Below are 21,647 nucleotides of genomic sequence, written 5' to 3'. Positions count from 1 at the left end.
TTTTATTATTAGATAAAGTGTGCGCGCGTTTTGAATATATAATTTACGAATCCCCAGTCTAATACATTCATTTTTTTTTTTTTGAAGTTCCAGGCGTAATCATTAAATATATTTCTCTTGTTCTTTTCATTTTTATAATTTATTTATGATCTTATCCATATTTAATTTTAATTTTTATAATTACTTATTATTATACTTTTTTTTAATATATTTTTATGATTTTAAACCCTTCCTAATTTTAAATACTTTCCAAACTCCCCCATCCTATTACTTCAAATCCACGACAGCCTCCCCTCTTGGCGTTCTTGTCTCTGGCGTTATCGTTCCCGGTCGGTCTTTGTGTCCTCTCTCATTCAGGTGAGTCCAATGTTCCGCTTCCCTTCTTTCGTGTGGGTTTTGCTTGCTCATCAGTGGCCTTTGCTTAATGGGTACACTTTTCCCTTTTTCCCTTTTGCTTAACATCTAGAGAGAATCCTTCTAGATTCAAAATATACTTCTTGTTATTTATCTTTGCTGAGTCTGTGAATTAGCTTTTTTGTTCAAAACCTAATCACATGAGAAGGTAGAAATATGTTGGTTCTTGCGGATGAGTAAATGATTAGCAAAACAACAATATTGAGATTTATATTTATGGTTTCTCCGACGTTATCCTTGAGTTTGTAGCTGGAGGGGAACTCTCGGAGATTTGGAACATAAATCATTTGCTAACTCTATGTGGGACATCGAGTTATGGATGGTGCGTTGGCTTTTTAAATGCTTATCTAAGTATGATGCATTAATAAGAAAGTGCATGGTACAGGGGAAAAACAGTGTGTTTGTGTTGTAAAGAATTAATGAATGAACAGAACTTATCACTACCTGCCAACTAGCTTCCATGGTGTTGAGATCTTGCCAAAATGAACCATAAATGACCCAAATTTGAGACAAACTGAATTCATATTGATTTGTCACGCTTGGTGCCTTCACGTTCATACTTGCTTTTGCTCCATAATACTTATCACCACACATTTATCGTAATATTATCACAGATTGTGTTATGATTGGGGGATTTTCTCTGAAGGGGTTGGTGGGTGTGATTTGAAGATGAAGATAAGTCTGTTTTGTAAAATCACAAGAGAAAAAGTTTCTGAATTTCTTGTTCTGGAGTAAGGGAAAGCATTTATTGCAGAGGAATTCTGAAGCTCTGTGGTCATCACTGTAGTAAATAGAAAAGAGTAACTAATAATGGATGGTGTTTCGTGGTCAGAGTTTTGGTTATGGATTTAATTGTATGATGAGAATGTGAAGCTAATGGCAAAGTTCTGTTATATATTTTATGTGTTTTGTAGTCAGACTGGAAGTTAGCTGCATTAGAGTTACTATTTTTTTTTTTTTTTCAGCCATTGATATATGAGTCAGTTTGGTAAGAACTAAAGCATTCCGTTATAATGAATACTGTAAATTTTCAATGAATAAATATCTAGTTAAATGAATGCTTCCAGCTGCAGCAAATTTGTCATATATGTCTTAAGCTTGAAATGCACTCTTCTGCATTGCATTGCATGGCAAAATTCTTCAGAGTTCAGATGTGAGATCATATAGAAGACTTGATTGGTGCTACTCTTTTCTTTAATGTTCAATTTTCATTTGAGGATTGGTGGATTGTTGAAAGTTTCTTGTCATTGTTGGATTTGAGTTTTGTTGTATTGTTGTGTTATGTTGTTTTATGAGTATTGTAAGTGAGTCCATTCTATTCCTATAGATATCCAATAGTAACTTTATATTTCGTTTTATTCCATTGTTCCCAAATAATTCCATATATTTATTCTCTGCACTAGTTCGAGCCTTTGAGCAGCAGATTATAGGGTTTATGTATGCTGTGCAGTAAAAGTAACTGATATATATATATATATATAATGCTAAATTATTCACTGATATAATCTTTTGATTGTACTGCATAATCAAAGGCATGATGGTGCTACATAGAATTAGGGGGGCAAATGCACCCTTGAATTTAAGAAAAATTACAAGAAGAGCTCATATGTTCCAATATGTTGCACCCCTTGGTCCAAATATTTTACATTCCTTGGTCCAACTTTAAAAATGTTGTCACCAGTTGCCACAACAATGGTAGAAAATGACTTTTCTACTATGAAATTTGTAAAAAATCCGTTGCAGAATGCAAGAGATCCATTGATGAATAATTGTCTAGTAATTTATATAAGAAAAGATATTTTTCTTAACATCGACAAGGAGATGATTACTTAACGATTTCATAACATGAAACCATGCAGGATACAATATTTTTTTAAATTATTAAATTATTTTTTAAATTATGAATTTTAAAAATACTGCACCCTATAACCCAAGGTCCTTGCACTGCCATTCAAAGGTTTCTTTGTATTTTCTATATTGATGTTTTTTTATTGTGTTTGAAGTGAGCTTTTATCTATTAGGCCCTTTAACTCTTTATTTTTTAGGATTTGTTAGTTTAACCTTTTCACCGCTGTCAACATTATCTCTGGGATAAGAGATTTGTATCTTATCATTTATTTTTCATTTATTGAGATAGAAATTTGTAAAATTTAGTCAATCTCCCCCCCCCCCATGTACTGATCACATTGATGAATAATATACACAATGCGCACTGCGTTCTCACATATTGTATTGAGAATACTTTGTTTTGGTGTCTGAGAACTTAAACAATGTTCTTAATACTTTGCTTTATTGTTGAATGACAAATCAATTTTATAATTCATCATTTTAAATGAACTTCTATTTTTTTTTTCGATGGATAAAATTTTCTAATGATTAGGATAACATGGTTGAAGTTTAAATTTAGGTTGATAACTTGAACACCAAACAAAAGAATAGAAGTCGATTATGATAATTGAAATTTCTTGTACACTCCAAGCAAAAAATTTTAGTATTAGAATTTGAAGTTTTTTAAACTAGCCAAACAAAGAATTTTAAGTACATGAATTTGAAATGTGAGATTTGAAATTCAAAATAATAGTGTATAAATTTATTTGATCTTTATGGTGCATTAAGGGAGTGAATTTGTTTCTTTATAGATTAAGGGAATTTATGGATTAAGAGTTACAAAATGAAGGAAATATAGATTTAAGTATTAATGAATGTGTATGATAGTGTTTTGGGACTTCAGGAAATATTGTAGCTGATTATCAATGTGTCACTATAAGAAAGAAATTTATATAATTTTTAGACAATTTATTATAACTATGTGTGTATAGAGAGTGTTCAGAGAAAGAGAATTTTGATAAGAGGTTGTAAGGAGTGTATTATAGAGCTTGGCAACGCATATGGAAAGTGAATAGTGTCTTGATTAATTTATAAGCAAATTTCTTTTTATCAAAGTATTGTTTAAGTAGATTGATATGTATGCTGATTTAACTCTAATACTAATATTCATTATTGTGCCATTTGCAATTTGAAATATTTTTATAATGCCTAATTAGCTTTGGAGGAAGAACTGAAGAAGTTAGATTTGTGTTGTGATTGACCATCCTTATATTTTAAAGCAGAATGGTAACACTTGATTTTTTGACTTGGTAAAATATTTGATCAATGTGGTTCATCTATGGAAATAGTGAAAGAATTTTTCAAATGCAAGATATGATGGATTGTGGTGAAAAGAGATGATATTTGAATGATATATAGACTCCATGCATGTTTGTAAGAGGTTAAGAGATTGAATCTTAATACTAGTTTCCAAATCTATTAGCTCTTAACTTGTCATGGTTAATACCTAAGTATCTTGGTACTTGTGATCATCATGTTCACACTTGTTACTCGTGAGTTGTGTATTTATGCTTGTTTTTGTGGTTCTGAACTGTGCTTAATTAGGTAATTGGCCTCCTAGATTATATATTCACACTTGTTAGAGCTTTGGGATTTGTTGTTTTTAAACTGATTCTATTAAACAAGTTGTTTTATCTTGTGTTGGTTTTATTTGTTTAATGATACCAGTACTACCATTATTATTTAATAGTAGTATTTTTCATTTTTTGACCAACTGAAGAAATCTTCCATTAAAGATGAAAAGAACCTGAGTCTACAAAAGCGTGAATAACAACGGCAAAGAAAAAAAGTCACGAGCCAACATGGCAAAAACCTGAACAAACAAAACAGAAAAAGAGATAAAGGAAATTTTCCAATGCCCTCATGGGCACTGGCAATTACTGGATGCCAAAAACTATGCTGAGAGCTTAGGGTAAGATCGGAAAAGGAGGGGTGGGGGATCAGTCCGCTCCCTTTAGAGATAAGGCTTTCAACAGGATGAGCTGACAACCTGTTCCTCGCCCAACCTACATGTATTCGGACTAAATAAGCGGGCTAAAACTTGTCCATTAAAAGGTTAAAAAAAAGAAGAAGAAGAAGAACAGACCGACTGTTTTTACGGGGCAACTCGTTTGTAATGTGAACGGACACGACGGGCTATAGGTTGAGGAGAGGGTGTCTTTGGTTTTTTTTTTTTTTTTTTTCCCTTCTCCATTTCCCTTCTTTTTCCTCTCATCACTGTTGAATTAAAATTTCAACAATTTAAATTTGATTTTTGATAAAATTATTATTTTAATTTTATACAAAAATATATAAATAAATTTGAACTATTAAATTTTAATCTAAATCATTTTAAACTATAATATTTTAATTATATAAATTATGTAAAATTAAAATAATAATTTTACCAAAAATTAAATTTAAAACTGTTGAAATGCGTTGCCCAACAATGATGAGACGAAAAAAGAGGGGAAAAAAACAGAGAGACTCCCCTGAGTTTCTCCTCGAGGTGCCCATCCTAGCCTGATTACAGGTTCATATTAAAAACAAAAAAAAATATATATATATGTCTTTTGAACTCTTTATTTTACTTTTAGTTCTTATATTTTTTTTAAATGTTTTATATCTCAATATTTTTATTTTTTTATTATTTTTAATTCTTACACAAGTAAAATATAGGGACTTGGAAATGATTCAAAATAATAAAATTTAAAAATTAAAAATATTAAAAAATAAGTATAAAAATTAAAAATAAAATGCGAAGAAAATATAGAATTAAAAGTAATGTTTACTTTAAAAATAAATAAATGAATATTATGTCTCCCACTCTCCCTTCGTCGCTGCATTCTCATCTTTGCCTCTCTGGAGAAAAAAACAAAACACACCAAACCTCGCCTGCTTTGAGTCTCTTGCCCTCTCTCACACGCGCTCGTCTCTCAACTTTTTCTCTCATAATGGCCACTGCTTGCACTCGTCTCTGCCTTTGCTTCTTCAATCCTCAGTGAAGACCCTCCTCACCTGTCGTCTCGTGACCGTGAGTTGTTGTCCAGTATTGCTTTCGCCCACCGTCTCGTGAGTATGAGTTTGTAGTCCTTCATCCCTCTTCTTCTTCCCCCGTCTCCGTCATCGTTGGATCTGAACTCAGGTAGGAATAGATGCTCTTTTGTCAGTACCCAAAGCAGCCTTGATTTGAATTTTGCGTGGTTGAAATTGTTGTTGATAATTTTCTGGAACTTTGGGGCTTTTGTCGCTTTGTTTCTTGGTGTTTTGAGCAAAGAGTGAAGGATGATTTACTATGGGTCTTGAATTGTTGGTCTTTAGTAGCTGTTGTGCTGTGGCAATTTCTGAATGATGCGTGGGGTATTTTTGCTTGGAAGCAGCTGATGACGGCAGATATCACGTTTACTTCTTTCATGAGTTATTAACTTATCAAACCTCTTGTGTTCGTGATCTTCTGGTGATGGAACAGTGGCACCTTGTTCTTGTAACTTAGTTAAAGATAAAAATTTTAAGTGTTTGTTTAAGGGATTGTGCCTGTTATGATTATGATTGGGTTTTCAAGCCCCCAGTCCCTATAATGTTGTTTCCTCTTATAGATTAGTTATGGTCCTTGCGTGTTTTCGCATATTTGTTTTTCGGGGAAAAAAAAATTTCAGTGTACAAAACGGGCTACTCCAGCTCGCCCTGACCAGTACGAGCCAGCCCAGAACGTTTTGAAACGGCTCAAATGGGCCATATACGGATACGGGCTGGCCCAACCCGTTTCGTGCAAAACGGGACGGGCTATGGGCGGCCCCTTGAGCCAGAACGTCCTCCACATTGCACAGACCTAGCTGCGAACCAATTAGCACTAGGGTTTCCTTCCCGCTTGACAAACGAGAAAGCAATGTGATCCGAAGACTTGAGTGTTACAATTAAATCCTCAAGAGAGTGCATGAAAAGTTCATGGACAAAAGGAAGCATCTCTATGAGAAATAGCGCCATAGAGCTCCAAGCAATCCATTTCAATCACAGTTTTAAAGCTTAAAACCTAGTGTCTTCTTCCTTCGATTAAAACCAATTTCATACAACCTGTAAGTGAGGTTTGTTTCTTTCCTCATTTCATCAGTAGCTAACTATCTGAACTTGTCTGATACTGCCATCTCAGTCGTCACCTTGTGAGGTCTGTTCATCTATTCTCTTCCATTCATCTCTCTCTCTGATTGTTGTGACTTTACGTTGTACATATCTTTTGAATAGCCTACTTTTCATCGTCTCGGTAATCATTTTCCTGCGTCAATTAACTTTATCTGCTTGCTAGAAAAGAAAAAATGCTGACTTTATCTGTTTCATTTTAGTTATGTAAGATGCGTACTGAAGGAAGCAACCGCTCACGAGCTTCAGCAGCTATACCTCCTCGCAAAATCAATGTGCAGAAATATGCAGAATCTCGAGCTCTTGAGCTTGAAAGTCTCCACTCTATTATAGCGAAACGATTAAATAGTGATTTTAGGTCCCAAAGAAACAAGAGAAGAAGAACAACTGCATATGATAACCAAAATGCTAGAAAGCGTTGTAGAAGAAAAAGAAGAAAATTGGAAACACTTGATACCAGCCATTCTCCTGTTTTGGAGAAGGAGCAGATAAATAAGCTGCCTAGGCGTGTTCGACGGAGACTGGAACTCAAAATGAACCTAGAGAGTGGCTTTTGCAGTTCGGGTGATGGAACTAAGAGGCTGAGAACTCATGTTTGGCATGCTAAGCGGTTCACCATGACCAAGCTTTGGGGTTACCACCTTCCTCTAGGTCTGCAAGGCAGGTATTGTTATCCTTGGATTAGGAGCTGAGGACTGTGACCTTAATCAGTAACTATAGAGAACGATACTTCATGATATAAACAAAAGAAACTGAAGAAGGAGACATGGGGACTTAACTTTAATTTACAAATAAAATGTAGTATTCATGTTTCATTTTCTAGGATGCTGAATCATGGAAATTTGATGCTAAAAGATGTGGCTACTCAATACTTAAATTTTTTCCCCTTCATCTTTTCCAATGCATGAAGTACTATTACTGAGATTATTTTGGAAACACTAACAAGGATTATGCGTGAATTTAGGAAGGGGAAGGGGTTCAAGGGCACTTTTGAAAAGGCTTAAACAAGGGGTGCTTGTACATGATGCAAGCTATTGTACTGCCCTCCAATTGGAGGGTCCAGAGGTGTGTATTCTTTTCATTTTAAGCATTGATTTTTTGTTCTGGTAGTCTATGTAAGAATAATTTTCTCTTTTGACTTGCATGTAGATCTTTGCATCAAGTGCAACATTAATTACGCCATATTCTTAGAAGTTATAACTTTTTGTTGATTATTATAGTTTGGATCTTGTGTACAGGATTCCTTGATTTCAGTATTAAGAATGGTACTGATGCCTTCCCCAAACACAGATGACGGAAATAATGATGATTCTGTTCTTTCTGGTCTCACCTATGGGACTGCTATGGTAGGTCACCCTTTTGTAGATTCTACTATGACATTGGTTATTAAGGTATTAAAACAGAATAATTTTTTTTTTTTATGGGCAGCTTTGTGGAGTAGGAGAACCTTCTCATGTGATTGCTCCTGTGACCTATATGTGGCGATCAGTTTTCCATCAAGATATGAGTTTAAAGCTTGATGGTGTACAGCATAGGACTTCCTGTAGACAGCATGACAGAAGTGATGAAGCAAGCAGACATGACATTGATGAACGTGATAAGTTTGACAGTATGAGACCTAGTCCTTCCTTTAGACAACTTTGGGTTTGGATACATGCTTCTGCCTTTGGAGAAGGATATGATATGCTAAAGCTAGCCTGCCATAAAGAGGTTCACTGTCTTTCATAGCTCCTTTGTGGCCATCCCCGTTCTATTTTGTTTTATTTGTTTCATCACAGTATATACACTTGATAAAGAAGATTGGGGGAGGTTGGGTGAATTTACTTTGTAACATTTTTTATCTTGGCCTACTGTGAAACTCTTCTAGCTGTGTCAAAATTTCGTTCTTTACACTGAGCAGTTAAGATGTAATTTGGGTATGTAGATCCTCATGTCTCATTATTGTCACTTAGTGTGAAATGTTATTGTTGATAGAGTAATGCCACCCCCCACTCATGTCTTTCGATAAACTGCACCTTTATCTGCATATGGTTGAATTAATATGCAGCTCACCATTCAGTTGACTGCATTTAGAGATTTTTCTTTTCTAAGATAAAATATAGAAGGTTTAGGTTTGGGGGGGTTTATATTGCTGCATTGTCCGTAGAGAATTTTTGGGAAACTGACATGAATGCTAAAATGATTATTTGTTCAGATAATATTTAAAATCTTCCTCAGTGTGTTGCACGCAAATTGAAATCACATTATATGATGAACATTCTCTTAATAGACACACACTCCCTCTCTTCCCCCTCTCATCTATGATTTTTTATATTACGTTTATTATTTTCAGATGGAAAAGGGGGGCACTGTGATCAGATGTGTTTCTCTTGATGGCCAACTTGCGAAATTAGAATTAATGGGATCAGAGGCACTTCAACTTCTTCAAAAGATATTGCATCCTGTGACAGGGTTAGTTGATTTTAGAAAAATATCTCTCTTTATATTTAATTTGTGATCTTCAATAAGGCTTATTATGCTTGATGGCTTTACAGAATTGCAGAGAATCATTGGCAGTTGAAAAAACATGTGGCTACAGAGGAGGATTGTATTTCTCAGAATAACAGATCACCTATATCTAAAAGTGAGGATCATTTTTCTTATCATGCACTGTTATCTCTTAATGTCAAGGATCCTCGACTATTGCCCAAGAAAAATACTAGAGTCCCAATGGAGCCAACTTTGATTGAGGCATTGTGTGATGCACCACAAGGTAAACGTGAGGAGCTTCTTGACACAGAAGGGATATTAGTGAAGAATGAAGACTTACCCTCATCTTCATTGACAAAACTTGAAGGCCACCAGTACAGCAATGGTGATTTGTGGGGTGCTACTACCCGAGTATTAAGGCCCCCTTTTGAAGACAGTGTCATTTCTAAGGAGAAACATTGCAAACGCATTATCAATTTTTGCCTTGATGATGAAAATTTCAGTGATGTGAACTTTTTATTGAAGGAGCAGTGCTCAAGATCTTGTCCTATTCTGCTTTTGAAAAATGATAAGAAGGAATTGGTTATAGGGTAACTTCCTCTTATTTTTATTTCCTATTTCTTTCTAAATGCTGGAACTTTTTTAGTGTCTGGCAACATCAGGTGCACTTTATGAAAATTGTGTGCAAGATTACGTATTAGTTTTTGTTCATTGTTTACTAAAAATTATGTGGTAATTTATTTATTTTTAATGAAAATCCATTAAACACCAGATATTTCCATTCTTTAAAAGAAAACAAGACCTGCTTAGGATGTTTAGTGAAATAGTAAGATAGAAATGTTACAATAATTTATATCTTAATGCCATGATAATATCACAATGTTCTCTGGACATTCCTGAATTGTTTATACCATTCCTGTTACTTACGTTGCAATAATTTTTTTTTCTTTTCTTTTCTTTTTTTCTATCAATTATCTTCCAGATGGTCTTTAATACTTCCTCTGAGTTGGGTCAAAGCCTTCTGGATTCCTCTCATCTCTAATGGGGCACTTGCAGTAGGTTTAAGAGAGAAGCACTGGATTGCATGTGAGGTAAGCCTTTGTGCTGCAAAATTGTCAGAAAATTATGGTCTTCTGCATGGTTCATTGAATATTTTGCGTTTTTTTCCCTTTTCAATCCAGATGGGGATACCATTTTTTCCATCCGATTTTCCAGATTGTAAGGCGTATTCTTGCTTAATGACAGCTAAAGCTGCTTCACTTGACCATAAAGCAGAACTTTGCCCTCCGTCCACAAGGCCTTTGAGAGTTCCAATGCCACCCCCATGGAGTATTATTCGGATCAGTATTAACAAAGAGACTGGTAAAGCTGAAGCTTATAATGCTTCAACAGGGGAAACGGCACCTAATGCCAATTCATCACCATACTCTTGCAATGAACGCTATAAAATTATATCATCTGAGTGTGATGGTAATCTGTTTGGTGGAATTGTAGTGAGGACAGGTTGTATGCTGATTACATTCCTTGATGAAATCCAAGCTGGTCAATTGCTTTTGTTTCCCCAAGTTGCACATGAAAAGGCTAGAGCCTACAAGTCCGTGAAGGTTGAGGCAAAGCTTGATTTAAGCCATAGAAACTTTGATATTTATGACCCCAAGCTATGCTTTCTTAGAGTTTGTCTCCGCCCTTATAAGGAAGGCACTTTTGAAGAGGGAGCACTTGTTTGCGCACCTTTCCCTTCTGATATATCTTTGAGGATTTCAAGGTAATTAACATTTCAATTTAAATTCCTTCTCCACTAAAAAAAAAAAAAAAAGACTTTACCATTTCATAGTATTTCTTTTGCCTTTGTTGGAATACTAAATTTACCTGTGATTTGTAAAAATCTCGTTCCTATTGATGGGGCAATGGGGCAAATAGCCATGTTATGTTAGAGTTATATGATTTCAAGGCTTTCTTTGTCTTCCTTGTGAATCTCAATTTATGGGTCAAATTGTGGTTAGGGGAACAGAATGGATCGTATTCTATATTTCTTTTTTGTCTTGGGTGTAGCAGAAGATTAAGTTCATGCAATCTTGATGAAATCCTTTAGATATTGTGTCGAATTTTCAACAGTATTGCCATTTTTGAGTTTTAATTGAGTTAAAACTATAGGAATTGGGTTGTTTTAAATTAAAGTTCAGAGACTGAGTTTTAAGTAAGTTAAAACTATGGGGGCCAACTCAGTAATTTTCCCAAATATTTTTCATCTAGAATATCACTTATTTCATGTGATGGATGATTAAAAAAAAAGTAATTCATTATATGTCTTTGCAGTTCAGAGAAAAGCAAGATGGTTGAGTGTGATAGGGGATTGCATATTTCAGATGAGTCAATTGCCAAAGAGTCTCATCGATGGCCAATTGGCTTTGTTACAACACCAACTGTTCAAGGAAGGTCTGGAAGATGTTGTATTCTTCTTTGTCATCGTTTTTGTTTTTGGTTTTTTGGTCCTTACTAGGTGCAATATCTTTGCAGCAAGAAGCTAGTTGCAGAGGGCTTCTGCGAAGCCGTCTTACTAGCTCGCTTAAGAGAGGAGCAATGGAAGGAGACACCTCCCAAGCGAAGGAGAATGGAAATATACGTCCTTGTGAGGAATCCAAGATCTTCGGTATATAGACTTGCCCTTGCCTCTATTGTCCTGGAGCATCAACAAAATGACCTTGAGTTTTTGTAGGGATTGAGATCTAATATAGGACTAGTTGTTTATTTATTATTATTATTATTATTATTGGCCTAAAAGAAGATATCTTGATAGTCTTGTATTGTTTCTTTTTCATGGTTACAATAGAATTATGATTCCTTACTTCCATTGGATACTGATCCAAGGTTAAGGTAAATTATTGCTATTGAGATGTTTTTTAATGTTAAATCTGTCATTTAACTGTGTTATCCGGAGATTGTGTTTGAAGATTAAATGTGTAGGGCTTAAGATCTAATATAGGAGGAGTAGTTTGTTTATTATTATTATTATTATTATTATTATTATTGGCCTTTTTGCTTCTATATTAGTGGAGCTGCCTAAAAGAACTAAAGAAGATAGCTTGATAGTCTTGTTTTGTATGTTTTTCATGGTTACAATAGAATTATGATTTCCAGAATTCCATTGGACACTGATCCAAGGTTAAGGATGGCTAAATTATTGCTATTGAGATGTTTTTTAGTGTTAAATCTGTTATTGAACTCTGGTATCCTGAGGTTGTGTTTGAAGATGAAATGTCTAGTAAGAAACTATAAACAACAACAACAACAAGCCTTTATCCCACTAGGTGGGGTCGGCTACATGGATTGCAAGACGCCATTGTGCTCTATCATTTATTAAGCTTTTAGAAATATTATTAATTAAGAGATCACGTTCAACAACTTCCAAGAGTGTTCTCTTAGGCCTTCCTCTACCTCTCTTAATCGGACTCAAAGTTATATGTTCCACTCTTCTCACTGGTGCCTCCCTTGGTCTTCTTTGTACATGCCCAAACCATCTCAACCGATTTTCTACCATTTTTTCCTCAATAGGTGCCACCCTCACTTTTTCACGTATGTGCTCATTTCGAATTTTATCTTTACGTGTATGTCCGCACATCCATCGTAACATTCTCATCTCTGCTACTCTAACTTTATGCTCTTGCTGTCCCGTTAGAGCCCAGCATTCACTACTATATAACATTGCCGGTCTGATAGCAGTACGATAAAACTTTCCTTTAAGTTTATTAGGCACCTTACGGTCACAAATAACTCCTTTAGCTTTTCTCCAATTAAACCACCCAACTTGAATTCTATGTGAAATATCTCCACTGATTTCGCCATCGTTTTGGATAATGGCTCCCAAATATATAAACTTTTCCACTTGAGGTATAATTTGATCTCCCAATTTCACTTCCAAATTATTTTCGAATAGTCCTTTATCAAATTTACAATATAAATATTCCGTCTTACTTCTACTCAGACGAAAACCTTTCGACTCCAATGTCCTCCTCCATAACTCAAGTTTGCAATTAACCTCTTCTATTGTCTCTGCTATAAGAACTATATCATCCGCGAAGAGCATACATTTCGGGATTTCCTCTTGAATATGTTCCGTCAAAACATTTAAAATCAAGTTGAACAAATAAGGACTCAGAGATGATCCCTGATGTAGCCCAATCTTTATAGGAAAATCCTTTGTTTGACCACTAGGCGTTCTTATACTAGTTTTTACCCCCTCATACATATCTTGTATGGCTTTAATATAAGCAATCCGTACTCCCTTTTTTTCCAACGCTTTCCAAAGCACTTCTCTTGGTATACGGTCATAAGCTTTTTCCAAATCAATAAAAACCATGTGTAGATCTTTATCTTTACAACGATACTTTTCCATTAATCCCCTTAGTAGATAAATCGCCTCTGTAGTTGATCTACCTGGCATAAAACCAAATTGATTCTCAGAAATACTTGTCTCCAATCTCAACCTGTGCTCAATTACTTTCTCCCACAATTTCATTGTGTGGCTCATGAGTTTAATCCCTCTATAGTTAGTACAATTCTGAATATCCCCTTTATTTTTATAAATAGGAATTAATGTACTTCTCCTCCACTCATCAGGCATTTTCTTGGACCGTAAAATCACATTAAATAACTTAGTTAACCATCTCACCCCTTCTTCACCTAAACATTTCCACGCTTCGATAGATATACAATCAGGTCCGTTAGCTCTACCATTTGCCATTTTCTTAAGAGCTTCTTTTACCTCCTTATCATGTATTTTTCGATAGAATGACAAATTTTGTTCTCCTTCACCAGTTATTAAATCCTCCAAGTTACTAGATGAATCCTCTCCATCATTGAAAAGTTTAGAAAAATAAGTCTCCCATCTATTTTTAATTTCATCATCTGTAACTAAAATTCTTCCCTCTTCATCCTTAATACACCTTACCTGTTCTAGATCTCTTGATTTTCTTTCCCTACTCTTGGCAATCTTATAAATATTTTGCTCTCCTTCCTTCGTCTCAAGGTTCTTATAAAATTCTTCAAAAGCTTTAGAACGAGCTTCACCCACAGCTCTCTTAGTTTCCTTTTTAGCCATACGGTACCTCTCCCAATTTTCCTCATTGTTACACAAATGTATGGCTTTAAAACAGTTCTTCTTATACTTGATTTTGTCCTGTACACTATTATTCCACCATCAAGACTCCTTATCTCTCGGACCAGAACCTTTCGATTCTCCCAAAACTACTTTTGCAACCTCCCGTATCTTTTTAGCCATATCCTCCCATATGATGTTAGCACTTCCTGAGAATCCCAAATTCCTTTATCCAAAAGATTTCGCTTGAAAATATCTTGCTTCTCACCTTTTAATTGCCACCACCTAATCCTTAGTGTTACTACTTGTCGACGTTTTTGGATTTTACTCATAATACACACATCAAGGACTAGGACCCTATGTTGTGTCGTTACAGCATCTCCAGGGATCACCTTACAATTTTTACAAAGTTTTCTATCTGTATTCCTAACCAAAAGAAAATCAATCTGCGACCTTGAGGCTCCACTTTTGTAGGTGATGAGATGCTCATCTCTCTTCTTGAAACAAGTGTTGGCAATCTTAAAATCATACGCCAATGAGAAATCAAGAAGAGTTTGCCCTTCATTGTTTAGCTCTCCAAAACCAAAACCACCATGCACCCTCGCATACTGACCAGCTTCCCTCCCGACATGCCCATTAAAGTCTCCTCCAATAAAAATCTTTTCACTCTGTGGTATGTGTCGAATCAACCCCTCCAGATCCTCCCAAAATAATTCCTTAAGACTGGCTTTTGTCCTGACTTGCGGCGCATAAGCGCTAACAATATTAACAGTCTCACGTCCAATTATCATTTTTAAAGAAATAATTCTGTCTCCAATTCTGCTAACTTCTACAACGTTCTTCTTCCACTCCTTATCTATAATGATGCCTACTCCATTGCGTGCACTTACTTTTCCTGTATACCAAAGTTTGAAACCTTGAATATCCTTAGCTTCTTCTCCACACCATTTTGTTTCTTGCAAGCAAAGGATATTGATTTTCCTTTGAATCATAACCCCTACAACCTCTGCAGATTTACAATTTAATGTTCCAACATTCCAAGTACCAAATCTAATTTTGCTCTTATGGACTAACTTCTTTAGCCGCGTGCATCCAGAATGACACGGTAGCCCTTGCTCGTTTAACACTACATCCGGGCGCCGATGCAGCGGCTCTAACTCACTTATCACTGTACTCGAGCCATGCAGCGCGTTACTTACGGGCAACGACCTAGCATTAACATTATAACGTCTATTGTCCATGTTCATGATAGATTCAACAAATTTTTACATTGGCTGTTGATGGCCTAACACAACCCTCCTCCTTTACCCGGGCTTGGGACCGGCTATAAACATAGGCGGAGTTCTAGTAAGAAACTATATGCTTGAGAATACATAGCTTTTGTTAGGGTTTAGCCAGCTTCACTTTGACTAAAAATCTATTTGCACAACACAATTTTGTTCCTACTCATAGCATTCAATCAGGAAATTAAGTCTGTATCAGATTCCTTTGGATTATTCAATTAAACAGAGCACATGATCCTGAATGGTCTCATGCTTAGATTTTACATTTTTACCTTGTGACACAAATATTATAGTATTTGGACTTGAAATCAATTAAAGACAATATCAGGCTATCAAAATAGTTGATATTATATTCTCAAATTACTTATGACTCAATTATTCTAGGGATCAGTCGATATAAAGCAAAGCTCAAAAATATCTATAGCCATTAAGTTATAGCAATTTTTTTATTATTTACAAAAGCTCTAAACTTAGATATCATAATATTCCAACACAGACTGTTATCATATTGAGTTCTTCGGCCCATGTAATTCTTCGCTTATCTTCGGACAAGATGAGTGAAGAGAAGAAGCAGCCTTAAAAGTGATTATTTTCCATTTGAGGGCTCTAGATGCTATTCTCTAAAATAAATAGATACACTCAAGATAATCATATTTATAGATAATGATCTTCACCTTGTATCAAACTTCAAAGTGTGTGCTTTGCAACTTATTCAATTCCTCCAAAGTATTGTTTCAACCTCTCGCAAGGTTTTTCCCTTCCCTCGGGTCGTGTTCTCAAGATCATCATTTCATCAGTAAACTTATATATGCTCAACAAGCTTGTTCATCACATCCTTTGACATGTGCCGTCATGTCATGTGAAGTATAAACAGATGGCCTCCCTGTCATGATGAAACTTAGAACCAACCATTTCATATCTACAACCTTGTCATAACTTGAGAATTCTCCCTAGGTTGCTATGGCTCCGCGAGGAGCAAGTCAATAGTGACAATACCTTATTGGATTTTTCTGTTGCATTTCAGGACCTTGTCTCAACATTAAAGCCCTCCTTCTAAAGTTGGTAATCGACGCCAGTGATGGTTCATTTTCCCTCGTCCCTTCGTTGAATCATTATCATCCGTTGTCACCTTCCTCTTTCTTCGTTCTTCCCTCACAAGATTTCTCATATTGCTCTTGTTGAGAGCTGTGCAAAAGTCCAACGGTTCTGTCCAACTCAATCTGATCTGAGCAAACATGGTCCTGCAAAAAAATTTGACCCGAATAACTAAAAGAACCAACAAGACCAAATTTTATCTTTAGGTTGGATTGGATAGAACACTGAACTTTTAGACCACTTGATTGGGTCTAGTCTAGTTTGATAAAATTGTATAAATATAATTATAATTATAATTATTTTTTAATATAATTGAATGTGATGCCTAGGACCTTATTGTTGTAATGTAGTTTAGACATTTTTCAAGTTTGTTAAAAATTGATTGTAACTGAATTTTTTTTTTTGGTTATTAGAGATTCTTATGAATTTATTATGATTAACTTTTAATTTTTTTGCTAAATTTTATATAATTGTAAGTATTCTTATTATTTAAATTGAGTTTATCAAATCAAAAAAAAAAAAAAAACAGATATGTATTGGACTATTGGGATCAGTTTCAATTTTGTGGATCAAGTTTAGTCTTGATTAACTTTGGGTTATGTCTGGATGAGATTAGATTACAGATTGTCTGATTTTTTTTTTTTTATGAAAGAAATCAGACCTCATATTAGTCTTGGTAATCTTTTGTGGAGCCCTTCTGGACCACCTTCGTCTTCAACTTTAAATTGCCGTTTGATGAAAATCTCCAACAATCGCCATCTTAGTTCAGTTGACAAAAAAATAAAGCTAAGTCCAAATCCTCAAATGGGCTTCTGCTTTTGTTTTTCCTAGGAATAAAAATAGGATACTTTTGTAGTAAAATTCCATCTCTGGCCCATTTACTAAAATCATATTTATTTTAAAATGTTAAAATTGTTGCTATGTATTGCAGGGAATTTTATAAATATATAAAATTATTTAAATTTATAATTTCCATAACTTTTTGATAAAATATTAACGGTAAATGTTGTAAAACATCAATATATATATATATATATATAATATAAGCACTGGGAAATGGTTCATATATAGTGAATAACGTGGCTTATATACCATTTTTTTTTTTAAAAAGATCAAATACATTAAGACACAAAATATATATATATATATATATATATTTTACAACAATATAGATCATGAAGCTAATTCTAAAACAGAGGCAAAGCTACAAATTAAGAGATCAAGATGATCATTAAGAACCTTCAAAATCAAATCTCTTTGTTGAAAAACCAGCAACAGCCTATGATTATGACAAATTATGAGAAGAGCATAAGATTCAAAGGAGGTTTTGCTAATTATTGTTAATAATTCAGGAAAGCATCATACGAAGACATAGCTCGAGATCTAGTTATTTTAATTCTTGAAAGAACTATAATTTTTCTTTGTTAAAAAATGAAGTTGGTATGTAAGATAGGTTAAATTATTGTCTTCTAGTTTCTCTAAAATTTCAATTTTTTTACCTTGAAAATTAATTCATGAAAAAGGAAAAATAATCTTTATCTGAGAAAAATTAATCATTTGATCCTTATAATTTGACTTAGTTATAATTTAATCTCTAGATATTGACTCATTGTAGCTCAATTTTTATAGTTTTGATTCGGTTATAACTTAATCTCTAAACTTTGACTCTTGCAACTCAGTCTGTATAGTTTTAACCATTTAAATATTAGTCTCTATATTTTAAAAATAAAATTAAAAATATTAAAAATATTTTAATATTTTAATATTCATAATTTTTATAAAGATTAAAAGGATTTAGTAATTTAAAATATTAGTCCTAAATTTTAATATTATTTTAATCTTTATAATATTATTTTTTAAAAAATATAAGGACCAATATTTTAATTGATTTAAATTATAAGGATGTAGTTGCAATTGTTAAAATTCAAGGATTGAGTTACAACTGAATCAAAACTAAAATGATTGAGTTATAATAAATTAAAATTTAAATATTTAGTTATAATTTAATCAAAACTTTAAGGATTAAATAATTAAGTTTTTTTCCTTCTTTATTTTTAGCCCAAAGGAAAATTTGTTAAGAACAACATTTGGAAAGTTTCGTTAAAGTTTGAAAGCAATACAAGAACCACTCGCGGCTAATTGAACACCAACAAATCTTATGTCTTCACTTCAATTATTATTACTATTATTGTAATTATTGTAATATTATTATCGTATTATTGGGTTCTAAAGAATACATTGAGTTATTCCTACAATATCAGCACGTATAATTAATTGCAATGCACCAAACACATTGTTGCATACATGTGATTTAATTCAGTTATACCAAATTGGGCTAATTATACTATATAGTATTTTTGTCAAAAAGATACAACACCAAAATTAGAAAAGCATAAAACTCTTCTATATATAGACACACACTTATTATATTTGTCAGGGACATGATGTGATGACTTTATACGAACTTATTTAGACCTTCTAAGTTCTCTACAAATTTGACTATAATAGTCTTAAAAAAGAAATAAAAAAAGTTATAAACACCATCTACTTGTGATATCTTCATTGACCAATTCCACAACAAAATATAAAAAATTTTCTTGAATTTGTGGCTTTTTTAATAGTGTGTCTCTTCATTATATATTTAAATATTTAATTATCAAGCTACATACATATTGGCGCATCAATCAATATAATGTTTCATTCCATACCATCTAAGGAGAGGTATAAATAGGCTGGGCCTCTATCACCAAAATTAGAAAAGCATAAAACTCTTCCATATATAGACACACACACACTTATTACATTTGTCGGTGACATGATGTGATGATCTTATATGGATTTATTTAAACCTTCTGAGTTCTCTAAAAATTTGACTATAATAGTCTTAAAAAAGAAATAAAAAAATTATAAACACCATTTGCTTGTGATATCTTTATTGAACAATTCCACAACAAAATATAAAAAATTTTCTTGAATTTATGGCTTTTTTAATAGTGTGTCTCTTCATTATATATTTAAATATTTAATTATCAAGCTACATACATATTGGTGCATCAATCAATATAATGTTTCATTCCATGCCATCTAAGGAGAGGTATAAATAGGTTAGGCCTCTATCAAGGACTTACAGATTAGCCTACTTCAGGCCAAGCCAATCCTATTTACTAAATAAGCCAGGTCAAGCCTATTTGTTAAATAAGCCAAGCCAGGTTTAGGCTATTTAAGTAAATAGTTCAGGCCTATTTTTACAAGACCTAGCCTATTAGCCTTATAGGTCAGCCTATTTACATATATATTATTATATAATATATTATATATAATATTTAATTTAAAAAATTTAGATATAATCAACTCCATCATTTTTTTCCATTCCCTTCTCATTCTTCTTCTGGATCAAACTTGAAGGCACTAAATGGTTCTTTCTTGCCTATGTTCTTTTTTATTATCTTTTATGTAAAGAATATTTATGATACGCTAGTTTCACTATTTAATTTTTAATCAATATATTCTTTTTTATTTCTAGTTTCTTGGTTAAGTTATCAATTAGATTTGACTTATACATACATTGATTTCAATGTTATTACTATATTGTTGTATGGCATTGTAGTTGATAAGTCCTCTTGCTTATTTTGTATTTTAGTTGGTGTTGCACTTTATAAATGCATGGATTGTAGTAAGTAATACATAGTGAGTAGAGTATCATTTTTATGGAGATTTGTATTAAAAATATAGTCAAATAAAAGACATTCCAAATTCAATTAAGTTAAGCAAATCCAAAGTGTGGTTGGTTCTTAACATATAAATTAAATGAGTGAAAAAGTATGAAAACAAAGAAAAGAAATTGATTCAAGACTTTTTTGAAAGTAATTAGGCTTAGGATTATTTATTTCCCTTTATACTTCAAGAACACTCAATCAACTCTCAATATATTTTGCTCTTAATGATAAATTATGCTAGTCAAAGATACTAAATTACCCACAAGCACTCTTTCAAATTTTCAAGTATATGTTTAGTTTAATTAATTCCTTAACTTCTTAGTTAACTAATTAAACTTCAATTTTCCTTGCAAATTCTATTTGACTATGGGAGGCTAATGCTCATTAAAAAAAACTATCCATTCAACTTGCAAATTTTAAGTTCTCACGCAATTTTATCTAAGTTTTTCACTCAACCTAGCTCTCCCAAACATCACCCAAGTGAATCCAACATCTAAATGATAGCCAAACACTTAGAAGCATTAAGTATAGAGTAAAATCAACATAATCATATCATTAATTACAAATACAAAGGAGAAATGAGTATCTAATCCAAACAAAGGGTTCAAAATAATCCTAGAATCAAGGGTTTGGCCACAAATGTCCATAAAACCAATAAAAAAATACAAATACATCAACACAAACATTGAACAATAAGAAATGAACAAGCAAAAGAACTAAGATATGAAGTTAAAATCTCTTTCAATTTTCAAATCCAAGCTCAATCTCCACCAAAATTCATGCCCTAGCACATCCAAAGCTCCAAAATACTCCCAAAAAGTCCAAAATGGTGGCCAAAGTCAGAAATGGGTCACATATACTCCAAAACCCTAACTTTATTAGCTAAATAAAATGTTTCGTTTTGTTGTTAAAAGTTGCGACTTTAGGACGACTTTGGCAATTTGACACCATTTTTGCTATTAACGAAACTTAGCCTTTACGAACTTAATTTCTTCATCCAAAAGCCTTTCAAAAACATCCACAAAAGTCTAAAAATGCATCCAACCAAACCTTAAACCAAAATATCAATAAATTAGCTTCAACATACCAAAATAGAGCCATGGTTTGAATTTCCAAAACAATATGCACATTTTTTTTAACTTGAGTATTCAAAATATGGTGCCAATATATATTAAAAATCTAAAAAAAAAGTGCTCAAATGACATGAAATTCTAAATATTAACAGTTGGTAAATCAGATTGTAAATATGTAGACTTTAAAAATCCTAAAACTTATGAGACTTTTAAATCTTCTTATGTAAGCTTACTAAAAACCTTACTTTTAAGTAATTTTTTAAATAGGCTTTTAAGTCAAGTTAAGTTTTAGATAGACTTAGGCTTGAGTCTTGAAAAAAGCCTTATATAGGCTTCAAGCTAGACTCAAGCTTATCTGGCCAAAACCTAACTCAACCCAACTTATTTTTACCCCTACATCTGAGAGTGTTATTTGGCACGAAACAATTACAATTAATCAAATCTTTTTCTTTTTCATACCCAACAATTAATCAATTATTTAAAATAATTAACACATCTTTTC

At 33.3% G+C, this 21,647-nt stretch overlaps 1 protein-coding gene across 4 annotated transcripts; it reads left to right on the top strand.

Annotated features, from left to right (window-relative positions):
• The first annotated feature begins 271 nt into the window (after positions 1 to 271).
• On the top strand, positions 272 to 11,814 carry LOC129305300 (ribonucleases P/MRP protein subunit POP1). 4 transcript variants are annotated; one of them, XM_054945336.1, is made up of 11 exons: positions 272 to 357; positions 6,618 to 7,078; positions 7,383 to 7,479; positions 7,653 to 7,760; positions 7,843 to 8,124; positions 8,747 to 8,865; positions 8,949 to 9,473; positions 9,866 to 9,974; positions 10,065 to 10,648; positions 11,200 to 11,319; positions 11,401 to 11,814. In XM_054945336.1, exons 2-11 carry the CDS (start codon positions 6,627 to 6,629, stop codon positions 11,597 to 11,599), a joined length of 2,595 nt encoding a protein of 864 aa, XP_054801311.1. In that variant the 5' UTR covers positions 272 to 357; positions 6,618 to 6,626; the 3' UTR covers positions 11,600 to 11,814. The 4 variants fall into 4 exon arrangements, with proteins under 4 accessions (XP_054801311.1, XP_054801309.1, XP_054801312.1 ...); XM_054945334.1 differs by lacking the exon at positions 272 to 357 and adding an exon at positions 5,142 to 5,425; XM_054945337.1 differs by lacking the exon at positions 272 to 357 and adding an exon at positions 6,001 to 6,362.
• The last annotated feature ends 9,833 nt before the right edge of the window (positions 11,815 to 21,647 follow it).

The sequence above is a fragment of the Prosopis cineraria genome, unplaced genomic scaffold, assembly GCF_029017545.1.
Source record: "Prosopis cineraria cultivar Desert tree isolate PC_DT_omini unplaced genomic scaffold, ASM2901754v1 PC3, whole genome shotgun sequence".
NCBI classification, from domain to species: Eukaryota; Viridiplantae; Streptophyta; class Magnoliopsida; order Fabales; family Fabaceae; genus Prosopis; species Prosopis cineraria.
The sequence above is the reverse complement of the archived record's forward strand: the minus strand, read 5'-3'. Positions and strand labels throughout refer to the sequence as shown.